Here is a 19,709-nt window from a genome sequence, read left to right as displayed (position 1 = left end):
AGTAGTGAGGTTGGCCCAGGATCAGGCAGTGTTTCATTCGGTTGTGCATAAGATCGCTGTAAGTCGGTATCAACTCAATGGCACCTAACAACAACAAGTACAAGCAGAGGAAGTGCTGGCAATAGCATTCACAGAAACAGGACTACGGGCAGAGAAATGATTTGTGTGCAAAGGAGACATGCATATTTTACAGTCTACTCCGTATCAACACTTCAAAATAAGGTATTCTGAGATGATATAGGGCTCAGAATGGTATCTTCTCTGGGCTTAGGGCAGCATTTCTTAATTGGGGTCAATTTTGCTTGCTGGAGCATTTGGTGGGATACCACTGGATACTCATGGAAACAGCAGTCTAGAAATCAAATGATTTATTGTATTAGGCAAAGCTACTGCACAAGTCCTCTTTACAGTGTTCAAGAGCAAAGATATCAGTTACAGGACTAAGGTGTGCCTGACTCAAGCCAGGGTATTTTTAATAGCCTCATATGCATGTAAAAGTTGGACAATGAATAAGGAAGACTGTAAGAGAATTGATGCATTTGAGTTATGTTGTTGGAGGAGAATATTGAAAGTACCATGGATTGACAGAAGAACAAACCAATCTGCATTGGAAGAAGTACAGTCAGAAGATTCTTTAGAAGCCAAGATGGTGAGACTTCATCTCTCATGCTTCAGACATATCATCAGAAAAAAAAAAAAAACACCTACTGCTTGGTAAAGGGGAAAGCCCCCATTCAGAGGGATTGGCCCAGTGGCAGCAGTTTAGGGTAACTCAGGCTTGAGACTCTTTAGAGGCTGACTTGCTCAGGGCTTTTCCTTACTGTGGTGCACTGCTGGGAAAAGAAGGAGTGGGGCCACCATTAGAGACTAGGTTAGACTCTCCCGACTTTGCATGGAAACCAATCTGAGGTTCAGCTCTAAAATCTGTTACCTAGACACTGATGTTGTTGTTGTTGTTAAGCGTCATCGAGTCTGTTCCAACTCATAGCAACCCAATATAGGGTTTCCGAGGAGCAGCTGGTGGGTTTAAATTACAGAGCTTGTGGTTCACAGTTCAATGCTGATCCTACAGTGCCACACCAGGTGTCCAAGATACTGATACTGCATCATAACTAAGGAAATGCCTACAGATACTCTCAAAATGAAGAGTCACAGGTTCAATCCCTTACCAAAAGAAGATGACAGAGTGAGGTCTACCAGAGAAAAAGAGTGCTAAGGAATCCTTGGAGGCATGGCCAAATATCAAGGGGCAATATTCCATCTGATATCCCAAAGGAGAAGGGCACTGTGGAAAACAGCTGATGTTGTTTCCTTAGGATGTTTCTTTTGTTTGGAAAAAGGAGAGGTAGGAGGTTGGCATGAAAAGGCCCTGGGGAAGGAATCTGTGATTGAATAAAAGTCCAGACAATGCAGTGAAGGCCAGAAGATTTCAGAGTACCCAACTGGAATTCTGTAGACTCTTCTTTGGTTTATAGCCATTCCTTGATATACTAGTTGGTGTCTATGATGAAAGGATCAAAGAACTGTGGAGGTAGAGTTTTATAGATGAGGAAACAGAAGTTCTTAAAGGTTTAAAGGTATGTTACATGTTAGACAGAAAAAAGATTAAGTTTTTCCAACAAGGCTCTATAAATCAAAAGAAGAATCCACTAAAAGTTAATTCAGTAATGCAGACTTAAGATTCCATTCCTTCCTTCAGTGAGATGAGGTTATTTAATTGGGTCGAGAGAGCTGGACAAGATGAAGTCTGTGTTTCAGAGCTGTCTACACTCTACTGAAATTATTCTTTCCCAAGTTGCTGGTATCTTCCTGATTGTCTTACTGTTAACTTTCTCCTCAAAATTTTCTGGGCTTCCATGAGAACCCATTTACCTTCTTCCTGCTTCTTCTTCTTATTTTTGTCTACTATGGATTTTCTTAAGGCTCAGATTCATGGCTTCAACCCTAATTTTGCTGTACACTTCCAAATTGCATGCTGCTAGCTCTGTTTTCCCAATGAAATTCTTGATACTTTTCCTATAAAATCTAGTGGACTTTTTTGCTTGATTCCTGATTGTTCTGTGTTAACTCAGTGTGGCCAAACTCACATCAAATTTCCCTTCCTTACCCAGATATTTCTCCATTTTTACCTTTTTAGTTAATGCTGCCCATTTTTTCCCAGGTTCTCAGACTCAAAACCTAGAAGATGCCTTTTACTCATCTTTTCTCTAGAAGCTTTGCCGAGATACACACTGTAGTATCCTGGGGAAGCGAGTGTGTCCTAGGAACTCACTATTCTTTCAGTGAAAACCTATCCTCAGCTTGGTATGTAGAGAATTTCCCTGGGGATGATGATGTAGGATGCTGTATGCACTCTGGCCAGGAGAGTAAAAAGATAGAAATGTAGTCCAGAAGGGAAATTACAAAGCCAATGAGGAAAGCTTTCAGCCTGCCACTGATGAGAGTGGTGAAAAATGTTGGGGGTACTGTATTATAGTCCCCAAAGCTAGTTTTCTCTTATAGCTTCACTCAGACTATGAACTCTTTCTAGGACTTCAAGGAATTTTTAACTATACCAGGCTCTCTGGGTCCTGGAAATCAGAAAGGACATAGAGGTGCTGTGTTTGGCATTGTTCTCTTACTTGCATCAACTTCAGAGTGCCAGCTAAGTAACCCTTCAGACCACTACTCACTCTTAATCTGGGTCAAGGCTACTTCTGTGGGAGTTTCCTAACTTTATAAATCACTGTCTTAAGGTACAGACTTTAAATCTACAGGTGATCTACAAAAAGTAATTTTCTAACAGGAGGGATCAGAAAACTATTCAAGCAAAGAGGCCCTTCATGAACTTCTTGCCTTGGATAGTTCACTTACATGGTGTTACGGATCTAGCAGTAAAATCTTATGGTATACTAAGATGTTCTTAGAATGAGCCTATAGATCTGAAAATCCTCCAGTGTAGGTCTGGGATTGATCCAGATTGGTGTAGCCCATAGCTAAAGTACACCAATAGTCATACACATCACTGACAAGCAGGACCTTGTAAATTTAGTGTGTATGTAACACATCACTGAATCCCATAACCACCTTTCTGGCTGCAGACATTGGGTTTCTACTATGGTCAAAGGATCTTCATATGGTATTCACAACAAATAAATACCTGCATTTTAAAGACTGTGTTAAAGAGAGGACAATTTTATTCTGTGCTATCAGTATCTGCTCATTAGACAGAAATAATAAAGCTATTGGATTGCTAACCACAGGGCTGGCAATTTAAACCTACCAGTCATTCCTCATAAACCCTATACACAGTTTTTATGAGCTGGAACTGACTTGTCGACACTTAACAACAACAACAAAGCCATTAATTTAATGTTCCTATTCTTTTGGCAACACTGAAATTTATTTCTTTTATTCCTTATTTATCAAGAGAATTTCTAAGTCATGATTTGTTGTTTGTCTCTTAAATCAGTCTCCTACACAGGAACACTGTGAGCAGAATATGTGCTACAGGTACTTGAGCCAGTTACGTCAACTAAAATTCATAAATGTTTAAATTCATTTTGTCTATGAGTTAAATAAGGAGCCCTGGTGGCATGGAAGGTTGAGCTGTTAACTTGGAAGGTTAGCAGTTTGGACCCAGCGGCCACAAAGATGAGGCAATCTGCTTCTGTAAAGATTGACAGACCAAGGGAGAAGAGCAGAGAGCGGGACCCTACCCAGAGAAGCAGTGATGCCTGAAATGGAGCCAGAGATGATGACGTGGAGCGATGGAGCAGCTGGAGCATTTAGATCCAGAGAGGGAAAGCGATTGTGTGCTGAAGACCTGGGGGCTATTGGGGAAAGATTGCATGGAAGAGATTGTAACCATGGCAATGAGACAATATACGAAAGAATGAATGTAAAACTAATGTTATCCCATGTAAACTGTCACATAATTCTGAAAAAAAAAAAAAAAAGATTGACAGACTTGGAGACCCTATGGAGCTTCTACTCTGTCCTATTTGGTTTCTATGAGTTCAAATCAACCTGACAGCAGTGGTTTTATGTGTATATCTTGTAAATTTGACTTGTTGTTAGGTGCCATCTAGTCGGTACAACAGAATGAACGACTGCCCTGGGCCAACCTCACAACTGTTCCCACATCTGAACCCACTGCTGCTGCCACTGTGCCAATCCATCTCACTGGGGGTCTTCCTCTTGTTCTCCGACCCTTCACTTTACCAAACATGATATCCTTCTTCAGGGACTGAGCCCTTCTGACAATATGTCCAAAGTATGAGAAATGAAGTCTGGCTATCCTGGCTTCCAAGGAGCCCTCTGGCTGCACTTCTTCCAGCATAGATCTGTTTGTTTTTTTGGCAGCCATGGTACTTTCAATGTTCTCCTCCAAAACCATAACTCAAATGCACCGATTCTTCTACAGTCTTCCTTATTCACTGTCTAACTTTCACATGCATATGAGGTTGCTGAAAATATCATGGCTTGGGCCAGGTGCACCTTAGTGCTCAAACTGACATCTTTGCTCTTTATCACTTTAAAGAAGACTCATGCAGCAGATTGGCCAATGCAATAATACTTCATTTGATTTCTTGACTGCTGCTTCCATGAATGTTGATGGTTGATCTGAGAAAAAATGAAGTCTTCGACAACTTCAATCTTTTCTCCATTTATGTGGATTTTGTTTATTGGTCCAGTGGTTGGTTTCATTCAACATATATTTACTGAGCAATTATATGAGGCAGGCTATAGGCAGCAGGTACCATAGGGAACAAGGCTTTAATTAGTATCTGATGATTATCATGGGCCCAGTTAACTCTAACTCAACTGATAAAATCTAATTCCTGAGCCTGTACCGCAGGGTTAAATCATGAAGCTTTATCTGAAACAGACAGACAGCTCTGCTCTTAATTATAATTCTGAGATCTAAGAAAACAGAAGGGACAGAGTGAAAACAGGAGAGAAGAAAGAATTATCAGTTGACGTACTAAGTGCTGGTAGTGTGGCTGAGGTCGATGGCAGAATCACAACACCAAAGCTTTAAAAGTCAGTCATCACTCATTTCCCTGTAGTTTTCCAAAGGCCCACTAATCCCTCAGTGGGGAAAGAAGAAAGAAGCTGGGCTATGTGAGAAAGGGCTCTGTAAGGGGTTTACAGAGTCTGTTTTGGAAGGCATGCCTGGTAAATTCTTCATTTTAAAAGATTTTACAATTGTTTCATTACCATTTAGGGTAATGAATTTTAGGGTAATAAAATGAAAAGGAAGAAATTAAAGCATACCAGTCAAAGCCTGAGAGGAAAAAGGGTTATAACTGAACTTATACCTTTTTATCTCTCAGTGAGTAATCACATGGACTAAAGTAGAAGTTGTAGTTCTAAATGCGTTAGCCGTTTTAGCTGGACCTGTTAAATATGAAGAACCAAGTAAAGTCAGTCTAGTCACATCTGAGCCTCAGAACTAAGCCTTGGTTGGCCCAGTTTAAACCTGTGAAGTGGACAGGATATTTCTACCTAAATCAACAGAGTAGCATCTTTTACCTCAGATTTCATGGTGAAGGGAGATGAGGGAAAAAACAACTTGTTACCAGTTCATGCTATGGATGATCCAGGACCTTGGTCCATGGAGAATTCCCACGATCTAACTCATTGGCTCAGTAAACTGAACAATCTGGGTCTACCTTCCCATTTCCAAACTTCAAGGGCATGATGATCTCACAAGGAACCAAAGATCTCTGAAATGCATGTTGTTATTTAATTCCATGTCCACTCAAGGCTACCTTCAAGGTGACCTGAGAAACAGCAGTAGAATGGCAGATTTCTGGTTCTTGGATTACATGGTAATTCATAACACATTAAAAAATAAAATGTTTACTGGTAGCGCTCCTTTTATTACTAACTTAAACATCTATAAAGCCTATCCTCATCTAGACGAGAGTTCTCAGGTAAGATATAGAGTGTTCCTAACTACGTGCTTCACTCTGAGCTGGCACATTCATTCAGAGAGGTATGGGGAGATACTACTCCCAACTCTAAACAAAACCTAAAACAGCAGTTGTCATTGACTAGATTCTGACTGATGGCAGCTCCATGTGTGTCAGAATAGAACTGTGCTCGGTAACAGTTTCCAAGGCTGTGACTTTTCTTAAGTAGATCGACAGGCCTGTCTTCCAGTGCACTTCTGGGTAGATTCAAACTGTCAATTTTTTGGTTAGTAGTCTGATGCTTAAGCATATATGCTACCCAAGGACTCTTTCAGGAAATGCTGGCCTGGGCTCATTGTTAGAAAAAGTTCCCAGCAAGTGGTCTTAGTTGTAAAGTGCATCTATGCAGTTTACAGGAAAGAAGAGAAGGAAGGACCACAGGTGGTGGTGGTGATGTGCCGTGGAGTAGGTTCCGACTCATAGCGACCCTGAGCAGGTTTCCGAGGCTGTAAATCTTTACGGGAGCAGAAAGCCTCATCTTTCTCCTGTGGAACAGCTGGTAGTTTCAACTGCTGACTTTGAGGGTTAGCAGCCCAATTTGTAACCACTATGCTACCAGGTGTATTAAGTAGCAAGGGAATGAGATTGTCAAGGAAATGAGTTGGAGATGGGAACAGGAAGATGTTCTCTTTCCTTTTCCTTCAACACGATCTTACTCACCTTCCTAGAACCTGCTTCTCTGCTATTTCTAAGCAAATAAGAGGATTATGCACCTGTGCCCCTAGTTAGATGTGGCCATGTGACTTGTTTGGGCCAATGACATGGAGTGTGCCACTTCCTGGTAGAAAGGCTTAATGTCAGGACTGACCTTTCTACCCTGTTCTGCTTTGTCTAAATGGATCTACCTACTGATGCCAAAGCACCATAGATTGAAGCAGTACACTTTGAATGAGAAAAACCCCAAACCCAATCAAAACCAAAAACTGAACAAAACTTTTATTGCATTAAAGCCATTGAGATTTCTGGGTGGTCAGTCTGTTGTAGGATTCCTGGTGTGACGCTATGGGTTAATGTGCTGAACTGCAAATTTAGTTTGAATGGCAAAGTCCGTGGTTCAAGTTTACCAGCTGCTCCTTAGTAAACCTATACAGGGTCGCTATGGGTCAGAACCTACTTGACAGCACTTAACAACAACAACAACAACAACAACAACAACAAGCCTGTCCTAATACCATACTCTTTCTTTCTCTCTTTCTAAACAGTCTGTCTCTTCCTCTCACTACCTACCTATATTCCTTTTCTCCCTTTACTCGGATTCCACTGCTCGCCAAGCTGAAATAATAAGCAGCATGATGTTGTAAGTGCTTCGCTCCTAAATGAATGGTTGGTGGTTCAAACTCACTAGCTGCTCCATGGGAGATGTGGCAGTGTGCTTTTGTAACACTGCTGTTGTTGTATGTTTCCAAGGTGATCGGACTCAGAGTGACCCTATTCAACAGAGCAGAACTTCTCCACAGAGTTTCCAAAGCTGTAATACAGGGTCACTGTGAGTCCGAATTGACAATGGGTTGGGTTATTCTTAACCTTAATGGAGTTTTGGTATGACCCTGTAGGATCAGCACTGGACTACTACTAACCACAAGGTCAGTGGTTCAAACCTACCAATCACTCCTTGGAAACACTACACAGGGTCACTATGGGTCGGAATCAACTCGATGGCACTTAACAACAACAATTCTTAATCTAAAACCTAGATATAGTTTTGTTTTTTAATAGGTAGATTAAAAAAATTAAATATGCTTTATTTCTTTAAAAAAAAAAAGGGGGGGGAATGTGGTAAATTAAACATTAGCTTTTGTTAAAAAAAAAAAATGTATGCTTTGAAACCCTTACTATGTTATGTAAACATATGGTGTTACAATTGTGTATTCGATTTTCTTGCATGGGTTAGAGGCCATCAGGAAAATAATAACAAACACAAACCATTCCTAAAGACCATGCAACAAGCCATGCAGCTCAGAAAAACCAGAGCTTCCTCTGGAGTAGGTTCTGAACAGGAAATCAGTAAGAGCATAATTAGTCACTTTGCTTCACTAAAACTTTGTTAAGAAAAACAGTGGAGCTGATGTATCCAGAAGCTTTTTCAAGACTATAGGACATTGAAAGTTAAAGTTATCAAAACAACTACTCATTGCCATGCACGCTCATTCGGGATGTACTCTTTAGACTTGAAATCACCCCTATAACTCCACAAAGTTGTTTGGATCAACTGAAGTCCAGTTAGAGAGTTGCAGAGAATGAAAGGGCAGGAATATTCAACTATGATGTGGGTAATCATGCATATTCAAATAAACACAAGAGATGTATGCTGACAAAATGAACAAGCTCTGATTTCAAATAAGAACATGCTCTACCAGGCAAACTTGACTTGGACTTTTTTGCCATTATACAACTACCATGGAGAAAACTGCTGAAGGTTTTACACATAACCAATTCTCCAGAGATGATCTGGCAGAGAGGAGCAGAGAACATATATCACAGGTATATGAGAAAAGAACATGCAAAAGGGGATGGAGAATTCTGAAGTTCACTTACTGCCTGCTTTTGCTCTTCCTCCTAGAGGTGTTGAAAAGGGAAAAAAGAAAAAAAAAAAAAGGCAGAGAGAGAAAGGAGAGAAATTAATGCCATAACCACAAACATTTGGAAGAAATGATGGAAGAACTGGGAAAACAGGCCACACCCAAGGGTTCAGAGATCAAAGGCCCCACCCATCACAAGGGTGTGAACAGGACAGAACAAATGGCAGGAGTCTGCGCCACACACTTCATCAAGTGTTAACTTCTAGAGTCGGAAGGAAACTTAGATGCTATCTAGTCCAACTTCCTCATTTAGAGCTAAAAAAGCCTTCAAGAACCTGACTTGCCCAAGGTCACATAACTTTCTGAAGTATGCTGAAAGAAGAAGTTCAATAATGACTCAAAATCCCAATTGTCATTCTATTTTATTGTTCACAATATTTGTTTAGGTACAAAAGTGTGGCCTCAAACACAGGCCAGCAATGTAAGTATCAACTGGAAACTTGTCAGAGCTGTAAATTTTGGGGCTCCACCCCAGACTCTTAGCTAGGGCTGGAGCCCATCAATCTATGCTTAACAAGCTTTCCAGGTGATTCCGATACAGCCAGTATGAGAACCACTGCTCTCAGAACTAGCAATCCTACTTGACCACAGTTTCCTCTCTTATTTCGTAGCCTCCCCTCACTAACACCCCTCTCTCCATTTGCTTTCAAGCTGCTCGGCTGCTTTGCTTTTCCCCCCCAAGGATGCAAATGCATTATCCACTTCCTCTAATAGACTGCAAACTGCTCCAGAGCCCTGAGATATCATTTTAAAAATTCCCCACCTCAGTTTTTCATTACTTCTACAACAACAACATGTATAAGGCACTGGAATCATAAAGATAAATGTGTCTCTGCTTAGAGTGGGCACTTGCTGACTATCAGTTGACTGACCAAATGAATATACCACGAGGGCATGAAGAAAGAAGTACCATGCTGATGAGCTAAACACTCTTACCAGTCTTTTAATGGGTCTCTCTGCTTCCTCTTTCTGTCACTAACCAAGGGTAGCTGTGGTCAGGGAGTCTCAGCTCTTTGCCCCAAGTACACAAATCTAAAATGGTTGTCATGATTCCATTTAAATTGGCTCTTTGATAGCATAGTGGTTACGAGTCCGGCTGCTAACCTTAAGGTCAGCAGTTCGAAACTACCAGCGGTTCTGCGGGAGCAAGATGAGGCTTTCTGCTCCTATTAAGATTTACAGCCTTGGAAATCCTATGCAGGGTCGCTATGAGTCGGAACAGACTCCACGGAACATCACCACCACCACCACCAGCCATCCAGGCACTCTGCACTACTGAGCACATACCTCAGGAGTCTCAGGGATGGATAAGTGCTTCTACTTTTCACAGGGTCTGCTAAGCTGGGTGCAATGATGAGAACAACTGTAGCACAGCACTGGGTGCAATGATGAGAACAACTGTAGCACAGCACAGGAATTACCAAAGGAAGAGGGTAAATAAAACCTTAGAGAAAATGATTTTTATTTCTGCAAGGAAGAGTCACAGACAAGAAATTGAATAGAGACCAAGAACTGTCATGAAGTGACTCCAGCTCAGTACAAGAAGACACTCATCAGAATCAAAGCTAGATGTCTGACCTGACCTAAACTCACAGGAGTCCAGTGAAGAGGGCCGTTGACATTAACTTAGAGTCTAATCCGAAGGAAGGGGTTAGAGTTCTGTGGTTGAGGAAGAATCAGCCTTCCTAGCTGGACAGCCCTGTGGGGCACTTGTCCTCCATTCATAGGCAAGGCCAACAGCCAACAGAGGAATACTAAACAATTTTAAAATGTGTTCTTGTTGGCTCTGTGTTGAAATGGAGCCTGAAATGGTGGGGGAGGAATGGAGCATCCCTGACAGGTTGAAATAGCACCTGAGGGCAAAAGATTGGTATGTAATTTCTTAGAACTGTCTCTAGTACCACTTCCCTATTTTCACTGTTTATCCCAGGATTTGTACTGGAGATAACATAGCTTTGGCTCACAGGGGAGGGGAGTTTTAGTAGTTTTCATGTTTATATAGTTAGTGACTGCTACATGTAGTCTGTCCCAGACCATGAAATCATTATAATCAGCACAGGACACCTGTGTCAGGTTTGGATGGGGATAGTGGACAGGATGCTCTCAGAACTTCGAGGCCTCCTATGTGCACTGACAACCTGGAGATGAAGGTGTTATATAATTAGCAATGTGGCGTATGGTTTATACTCCCCAAAGCTACTCTCATAAAGCCTTAACCATCCTGCCAACACAATAAACAGATCAGACACAAATGTAGGGTTTTGGACTCTCTTTGTTATCAATTAGCCAGTTGGGGTCAATAAACACTGACAAATGACAAGGCATAGGCAGCATAGTGGCTCCATAAGATAAACACTGGACTGCAAACCTTAAGGACCATGATTTGAGCCTGCCAGCCGCTCTGAGGGAAAAAGATGAGGCTTCTGCCCTGAGAAGATTTAAAGCACCTCAGAAATCCTACAAAGGGTCGCTATGAGTTTGAGAGGGCTCGAGGGAAGTTAACAACACCCTTAATTATAAGTGCAAATCTAGAACTGCTTCTGCTGCCTAAAAACATGCGAGACTCTTCGAAGTGCAGGGAGTCTGGTTAGTTGGCAAACATTTGCAAATGAGGTTAAAATTCAAGTCTGCAGAATTCATCTGGTAAATGTATTTCAAAAGCAGTACTGGAAAAATGGAAAATGAGGTAGAAAAACATTGGGAACATGAATGAGAAACTGAAACACTGACACAAAGTCATTTCTAGATTAAATAAGAAGTTTGAGGCAGAGGTTGAGTACTCATTAATCAGGAGAAAAAATATCAGGGAAAGCTAGATACAGAAATGCAGTGCCTGAGTGTCCATCTATGTTACGTCATTAAAAACAAACGAACAGTAAGAAGGTCCCTGGTACTCCCCAGCAGCACACGTTGAGTATTATGCACCAGATACCTAAAAATGACATTTAAAAATGCAACACATTTTTTTTTGTTGTTGTTAAATAAATGTCTGGTTGATTTTTATCTTGCCTTGTCCTTAAGACTTTTGTTGACTGAATTAATAACACTTCATATGTATGCATTTAAAAATTATTGTTGTTTTCGGATAGATTATAAACTACAAAATATGTTACTCAAACAGCTGAATGAAAGAACCCCTTGTGAAATGGAAATTTACTGTGTGATGTATTTGAATTTATGAATATCCCAGACTGTGTGGCTTGACTGTCCGTTTGACTAACTGCTTACAGCTGTTTTATGAGAGAATTAAATGCTTAACAGGCCGAACATCATTGAAAGCAGGGCAGTACTTTGAAATTAAAATTAGGATTCTTAAGGGTAGTTTTTATTATGGGTTGTAATTTTGTTTTTATAGTAGGAAAACATCTTTGAAATTATAATAGAAGTCAATGATTCAATAAATAACTTTATGTATGACTTTCCAGGAATGTATATTCGTATAATAAACAACTTGTGCTGTATTCCTTTTAGGAAGCTGGACATTAAAGGCATGAGATTTTCATCTGAATTCCATTTAATGAATAAAATGACAACATTCCTGGGCTTGGTGTCTGCAAATTCTTCCTGGCAATCTGAGTGATGGAAGCCTGTCAAATGAGTAAATTACAAAGCATTAAAGAACCTGCTAGGGGGTCCTATAAAATGGGGCTGCTGCAGGGATCTCTTGTTTTACTGAAATTATAACTGTAAGACAACAGCTGGAAATATAAAATAAACTCCGGGATTAGGGTTAGAATTTCAGACGTTAACTCAGTCTGCTTAGCTCTTGAGGACAAGTGTCAGAAGTGGTAGGAGGTGTGTAGGTGGGGCTCTGAGCCTCTTACTCCAAGGAAATCCAACTGCTTCTATTGCCCAGGACAATTCAACTGAAGGGAAAATGAACTATGTTACTTCTATGAGAGACACTCTGGCTTCCTATCAGCGTATATAAATCTTTGCCTTTTATTAGAACCACAGTGGAACGAACACCTTCCCATCTGTATTTGAGTAATGTTTGAGGGCATCATTATGATAGGGAGGTTTGACACATGGAAGGGCGAGGTGGATGTCCCTATTATTTCCTGTCCAGCAGGTGGACTACTTTCCACAAAGGCAAGGCTTTTAAAGCTCTATGTGGCTCCAGATGTTACAAAGGCCAATGATGTTTAATGCATCTCTGTTTTTGAGTGGGTGGCTGGGTTGCTTAACTGGTAATTGTTAGAGGGATTTGGGCCAAGCTTTATGCATAAAATTGTCTTTTAAACAATATCCATGTAAGACATAAAATATTTCTTAGGAGAAATTCTGTTAACAGGGTCAATGTGGAAACAAGTCCCTACAAAACCACCTAGAAAAAAATTCAGATCAGGACTAAAGACGTGACAGTCTTAAGCAAGTAAGAGTCTTTTTAAAATACAAACACTACATTTATCAAATTGCTGGCACTCACTAGTGTTATTATTAAGGCACTGGTTTAGATGACAAAGTTGAAGTATAGCTTACAAGTTGATATATCCTTGGGCCACCACTCCTTGGAGGTGTGGCAGTGAGCGCAGGATGGGCAGTGTTTTGTGCTGTTGTTGTGCAGTGGACTGCTGAGTAGGAATCAACTCAATGGCACCTGATACGTACATATACATACTACTCCTGGTCCAGACCCTTATGACCTCAGGCCATATGATGACATTAAAACCAAAACCAAATCCATTGCTATCGAGTTAAATCCGACTCATAGCAACTCTACAGGACAGGGTAGAATTGTCCCTTAGGGTTTCCAAGACAATACATTTCTACTGAATTAGACTCATTTATCTTTCTCCCTCAGAGCAGCTGGTGGGTTTGACTGCTTACCTTATGGTTAGCAGCCAAACACTTAGTACACTGTGCCACCAGTGTGTCATGGTCATGTTAATCTCCTAGTGTTACACTTGTCCCCCCCTTTTTTTTTTAACCCATTCTGCATATTAAGATTCCTTTATGACAGGATTAAATTCATCCACCTGAATTAAATTCATTCAGTCTGACTTTTGAGGTACTCCACATTTAGTGATTTTTCACTCTGGTCACTAAGTCTGTCATCCTACAAATTCCAGTGGCTTCAAAGCATAAGCAGATAGGAACTTAGGAGCTAACAGCATAGACAAATGAGCTCTGGAAAGGTAAGGTGAGCGAGCGTTCCAGGCATGAGCTCATTTTGCTTAGCTCCTGAGTACAAGCATCAGTGGTGATGTACCCAGCTGGGTAAATGTTTCTGTTCAATGCCCAGTTGGTTCAAGTGCAGTATTTAAATGCCAGGTATGCTTTTCTCTGCTCTGGGGTCTGTTGTTGGCTGCCATGGAATTGACTCCCAACTCATGGTGACCCCCATGCACAAAGGAACAAAATGCTTTCCAGTCCCGCACCATCCACCCCATGATGAGCACACACCAAAGCCTTGTGATCCTCAGTTTTGGAAGTAGACTGCCAGGTCATTCTTAGCCTGGAAGCTCCACTGAAACCTGTTCAGTATCATAAAAAAAATCCCCAAGTCCAGTGTTACTGAGCTGATCCTAACTCATTGAGACTCCATAAGATAAAGTAGAAATGCTCCATAAGGTTTCCAAAGCTGTTAGATCTTTACAGACGCAGGTTGCCACAGCTTTCTTCTGCAGAGGAGCTGGTGGGTTCAAACTACCAATATTTTGGTTAGTAGCCGAATGCTTAACCACTGTACCACCAGGATTCGTCAGTATCATAAAAACCAAAGAATCAAACCCATTGCCATCAAGTTGAGCAGTGACCCTATATAGGGTTTCCAAGACTATAAACCGTTACAGGAGTGACTAGCCTGCGGTGGGACTAGGGGGTTAGCAGAGCAATGTCTAACCCACTGCACCACCAGGGCTCCTTAACTAACAACATGCAGGCCACACCGACAAACAGGAATTATTCCTAAACTTACAGGTTTCCAATGAATGACTTAGAATGAATTAGAGCTGATAATGCTACTGCATCCATAAGTCATTGATTAGAATGATTTTAATGGAGCTTGATTTGATTAGGCTGATTTGCCTCTGTACTACGTATTTTAAAAAAAGGACACTTAATGTTAATTAGGTATTTAGGTAGAATATTTTAAAACATTTGAAAACTCATCTTAAGAGGAGCTAAGTGGTTGAGAAATACTATTCACTTATACAGACCTAGGACTCCTGGTGTGGTGCTGTAGGATCAATAGACTGTGAACTACAAGGCAGGCAGTTCAAACCCACCAGCTGCTCCTCAGACACCCTATACAGGGTCACTATGAATCAGAATTGAATCAACAGCACTTAACAACATACATACCTAAGAGTCCTGGTGTGGTGCTGTAGGCTAAGCACTCGACCACAAGGTTGGTTTGAATGGCAAGGTCAGTGGTTCAAACTCACCAGTTGTTCCTTGGAAATCTTATACAGTGTCGCTATGAGTTGGAACCAACTTGAAGACATTTAACAACAACAAAATAAATACCTAACTAATATCCTATTAGTAAACATTCGTATTTATTTATAATAACAACTATGTAAGAATAGTATCCTATTTCCAGTTGCTAACTTTTTTATAATAAGGCTTTATATTAGTTTAGATGAATTTTATACCTCACTAGTCATCTAGGAGGGAGTGTGTGGCTTCATACAATAGGTACTAGACTGTGAACCACAAGGTCTGTGGTTTGAGCCTGCCAGCTGCTCTGCAAGAGGAAGATGAGGCTTTCTGTCCCTGTGAAGATGAAAAGTCTCGGAAACTCTACACAGGGTCACTATGAGTCTGAACTGGCACTTAACAACAACAAAACTATGTAGAAGTGATATTCAAAGCTTTAGCATTGTCTTATTTTGACATATTGGGAGGCAGAAGTGGAGGCTGTTATGGAAAATGAGAGGAAGGGGAAGGATTGCTGGAAGTCGGTTCTGGACTTACCTTCAGTAACTTCATTAGCCCTTCCAGTTGAACCATCAGCTCCCTCCTGCTCTCCTGCAGTGCCGACATTCTCTGCTCCAGTTCATCTTTCCTTTGCCTGTCCAGAAGGAAAGGCCCATAAAAATGACACTTGGAAAGTAAAAAGACCAGAAGGCCTGTGTTCTACATCCTACTTTGGTGAGTAGCCAAAATAGTCTTAAAGGCTCACCAGTGGTGCAACTATTGGTCTCTCCTTGTCCAGAGCAAGGAAAAGTGAAGAAGATGAAAGATGCATGGAAATAATTAGTCCAAGGACTAACAGACCACATAAACCTCAGCTTCCACAACCCTGAGATAAGTACTGGGTAGTGGCCAGCTACCACTGCTGCCCATGCTGAAAGGGATCACAATAAAAGGTCTTGGACAGAGTGGGGAAAAAAATGTGAAACAAAACTAAAAATCATAAAAAAAAAAAAATACAAAAAACACATTTACTGGTCTGACAGAATTCATCCCCAAGACAATGGTGCTTAGTCATCCTTCAAGCCTGCAACTGAATTCACTTTAATCCAGTAATTCACCACTTGTCTGTCAGTTTGTTGTACTGTGGTGGCTTGTGAGTTGCTGTGATTCTGGAAGCTATGCCATAGGTATTTTAAATACCAGAAGGGTCACCCATGGTGGACAGGTTTCAGTGAGTTTCCAGACAAAGACAGACTAGAAAGAAGGAGAGATGGCCTACTTCCGAATCTTTAGTCACTGAAAACCTTATGAATAGCAATGGCATACTTTCAACAACAAAATATTGAATACTGAAACATGAAGAGCATTAGAATACTGTCAGATAGAGTACTGGAAGAGGAGTCACACAGGTTGGAAGCCACTCAAAGTATGACTGGGGAAGGGCTGCCTCCTCAAATAGAATTGACCCTGATGATGTGAATGGAGTAAAGCCCTCAGGACCTTCATTTGCTGATGGGGCACAGCTCAAAATGACGAGAAACAGCTGTAGACATCCATTAAGTATGGAATATATGAAGTATGATATGAATCAAGAAAAACTGGAAATTGTAAAAAATGAAATACAACACATAAACATCAAGATCCTAGGCATTAATGAGCTGAAATGACCATTTTGAATCTGATAATCATATAGTTTACTATGCCAAGAATGACAAATTGAAGAGGAATGGCATCACATTCATTATCAAAAAGAATATATCAAGATCAACCATGAAGCACAATGTTGTCTGTGATAGGACAATATCAAACATGCAATCAAGATGTATTGATAATTACTAGTGATCGGAATACAAAAGTTAGAAAAAAAGAAGAAGCATCAGTAGTTGGAAAATATGGCCTTGATGACAGAAATGATGTTGGAGATCACATGATAGAATTCTGCAAGACCAATGACTTCTTCATTGCAAATACCTTTTTTAAACTGCATAAAAGATGTCTATACACATGCACTTCCTCAGATGGAATACAGATAAATCAAATAGACTACATCTGTGGAAAGAGACAGTGGAAAAGCTCATCAGCCAAAACAAGGCCAGGAGCAGACTGTGGAACAGATCATCAATTGCTGATATGCAAGTTCAAGGTGAAGCTGAAGAAAATTAAAACAAGTCCAGGGAGCCTGAATTTAGAGATCATCAGAAGAACAGATGTGATGTATCTCAATGTAAAGAAAACAGAAAGCCTCACCACTGGACCAATAAACAACAACATATAAATGGAGAGAAAGTTGTCAAAGACTTCATTTTGCTTGAATCAACCATCAACATTCAAGCAGCAGCAGCCAAGAAATCAAATGACGTACTGCATTAGGTAAATCTGCTGCATAAGACCTCTTGAAAGTGTTCAAGAGCAAAGATGTCAGTTTGAGGATTAAGGGACTCCTGCCCCAAGCCATGATATATTTGATAATCTCATATGCATGTGAAAGTTGGACAGTGAATAAGGAAGACTGTAGAAAAATTGGTGCATTTGAGTTATGGTGTTGGAGGAGAATATTGAAAGTATCATGGACTGTCAAAAGAACTAACCATCTGTGCTAACAGCTAGAGTGATCCTTGGAAGCCAGGATGGCCAGACTTCATCTCTCATACTTCGGACACATTATATCCCTGGAGAAGGATATAATGTTTGGTAAAGTGGAGGGTCAGAGAAAAGGAGGAATACTCCCAATGAGATGGACTGGCACAGTGGCAGCAGCAATGGGCTTGGGTGTAACAACTGTGAGGATGGCGGAGGACTGTGCAGTATTGTGTTCTGTTGTGCACAGGTTCACTGAGTGGGTACTGACTGGATGGCACCCAACAACAGCAACAACAAGGTGAGCAGTAGCACCAGGGAGGTATGCAAGCCTTAGAACAATCAACCATTTAAGATCAAAAGGGCAGCATTTACACAGGAACAATGTTCAGAAGGCAGAAAGGGATAGGAAAGACAAATGAATGGAAATGTTAAACACAGGGAGGAAGTGGGAAAACTGCTTTTACATTGTTGGTTTGCAATTAATATTATCAAACAAATATACATGAATTGTTGAATGGAAAACTGATCTGTAAGCTTTCTCTCAAAAAGTTTTTTTAAAAAAAGAAAGAGACCGTTAAAGAAGAGTCTAAGACCAGGTGACATGGGTTTTAGTTCTGATTCTGTTACTGATCAGTCCTGAGATGCTGTCGGCTACCTTTCTTCTCTGTTTGGTACCTCATGTATAAATTGACAAAAACGTCTACTTTTCTGTCCTGAAAATAATATGTAAAAATGCTTTGGAAAGTATACATTGCTACATATAGAGAAAAGTAAGTACTATTTACATGATTTTTAAAATCATCAATCCTCTTCAGAAAGTTAAATACCTCTTTTAGAAAGATACATAAAACTAGTCACAATTTAAATTAACTGGAAAAATTGTACAAAAACTTCAGAGGAAACAGGGTTTAGTAGTCAGTGCTTGTACCAGACATCATATTCAAGGTGTGGGACAGCTATCAGAATGACTCTTTTTGTCTAGGAAAATTCACATTTCCCAGAGGTCAGATTTCATTACATCAGTTCTAGTTCAACATGTCAAAAACCAGAGTTAAGACTTTTCCCAAAAATCATCCTCTCTTCCAGTTTCTGTCACTTTTTCTTCTAGTTATCATGGCTGAAACTCAGTCCTCTCTGATACTTTCCTCTCCATATTCAGTCAGTTTCCTGATTCAGATGATTCTTTCTTAGCAACATTGCCATCCCTACTTTGCTATTTTCACTTCTCTTACTTTATCCAGGGACTCCTTATCTCACACACGTGACACACTCTCAACTGATCCAGATTTCATTTGTTATGGTGGGGGGGAAAAGAACGAGCAGAACAGAAATCAAGGGACCTGAGGTCAAATCCTGGTGGCATTATTTACTAAGAGTGCAAACTTGGAAAAGCCACTAAATGTCTCTAAGCCTCAATCTTCTCTTCTCTAAAATGGTATTAATAAAAAATAATGGTACTAGGTCAAAGGAATATTTTTGAGGATCAGATAAGATGACAAATATGGAGGTGGTGTTCTGTAGATGCTAAAATACAGCTCTCATGGGAAGGCTGTTCATAACTTCATTAGTTTCTAGCATCACTGATTCTTGTCCTGCATGACTTTTTACACTGTCCAATAGAGCAACCATTAACTGTACATGGCCACTGAGCATCTGAAATGTAACTAGTATCAACTGAGATGTGCTGCACATGTGAAATACACACTGGGATTTAGAAGACTTTGAATGAAACAATGTACAATATCTTACTAATAATCTCTAAAATCCACCACACTTTTCTGTCAGTTTGTGACAGAAACTGGGGTGGCTGACGTGTGTTGCTGTGATTCTGGAAGCTATGCCACATGTATATTAAACACCAGCAGGATCACCCACAGTGGATAGGTTTCAGCTTCCAGACAAAGACAGACTAGAAAGACCTCATATATAAAATGACAAAAACGTCTAATTTATAGGCTGCTTTACAGACTACTTCTAAATATTCAGTCACTGAAAATCTTATGACTAGCAGTGGAACACTGTCAGCACCAGAATATTGTCAGATATGGTGCTGGAAGATGAGCCCCTCATGAATGGAAGGCTCTCAAAATATAACTGGGGAAGACTTGCCTCCTCAAAGTAGAGTTGACTATGATGACACAAATGGAGTAAAGCCCTCAGGACCTTCATTTGCTGATGGGGCACAACTTAAAATGAAGAGAAACAGCTGTATACATCCATTAATAAT

General features: G+C 40.5%; 1 protein-coding gene across 1 annotated transcript in view; it reads right to left on the bottom strand.

Annotated features, from left to right (window-relative positions):
* DTNB (dystrobrevin, beta) overlaps positions 1–19,709 on the bottom strand; it is a 392,167-nt gene that overhangs the window by 31,509 nt on the left and 340,949 nt on the right. Inside the window, exons 14-15 of the mRNA XM_006835297.1 lie at positions 15,461–15,557; positions 8,496–8,516 (exon numbers count right to left, since the gene is read on the bottom strand). Coding sequence (XP_006835360.1) covers positions 8,496–8,516; positions 15,461–15,557 — 118 coding nt within the window. The remainder of the gene's footprint in view (positions 1–8,495; positions 8,517–15,460; positions 15,558–19,709) is intronic.

Source organism: Chrysochloris asiatica, unplaced genomic scaffold, assembly GCF_000296735.1.
Source record: "Chrysochloris asiatica unplaced genomic scaffold, ChrAsi1.0 scaffold00016, whole genome shotgun sequence".
Classification (NCBI taxonomy): Eukaryota; Metazoa; Chordata; class Mammalia; order Afrosoricida; family Chrysochloridae; genus Chrysochloris; species Chrysochloris asiatica.
The sequence above is the reverse complement of the archived record's forward strand: the minus strand, read 5'-3'. Positions and strand labels throughout refer to the sequence as shown.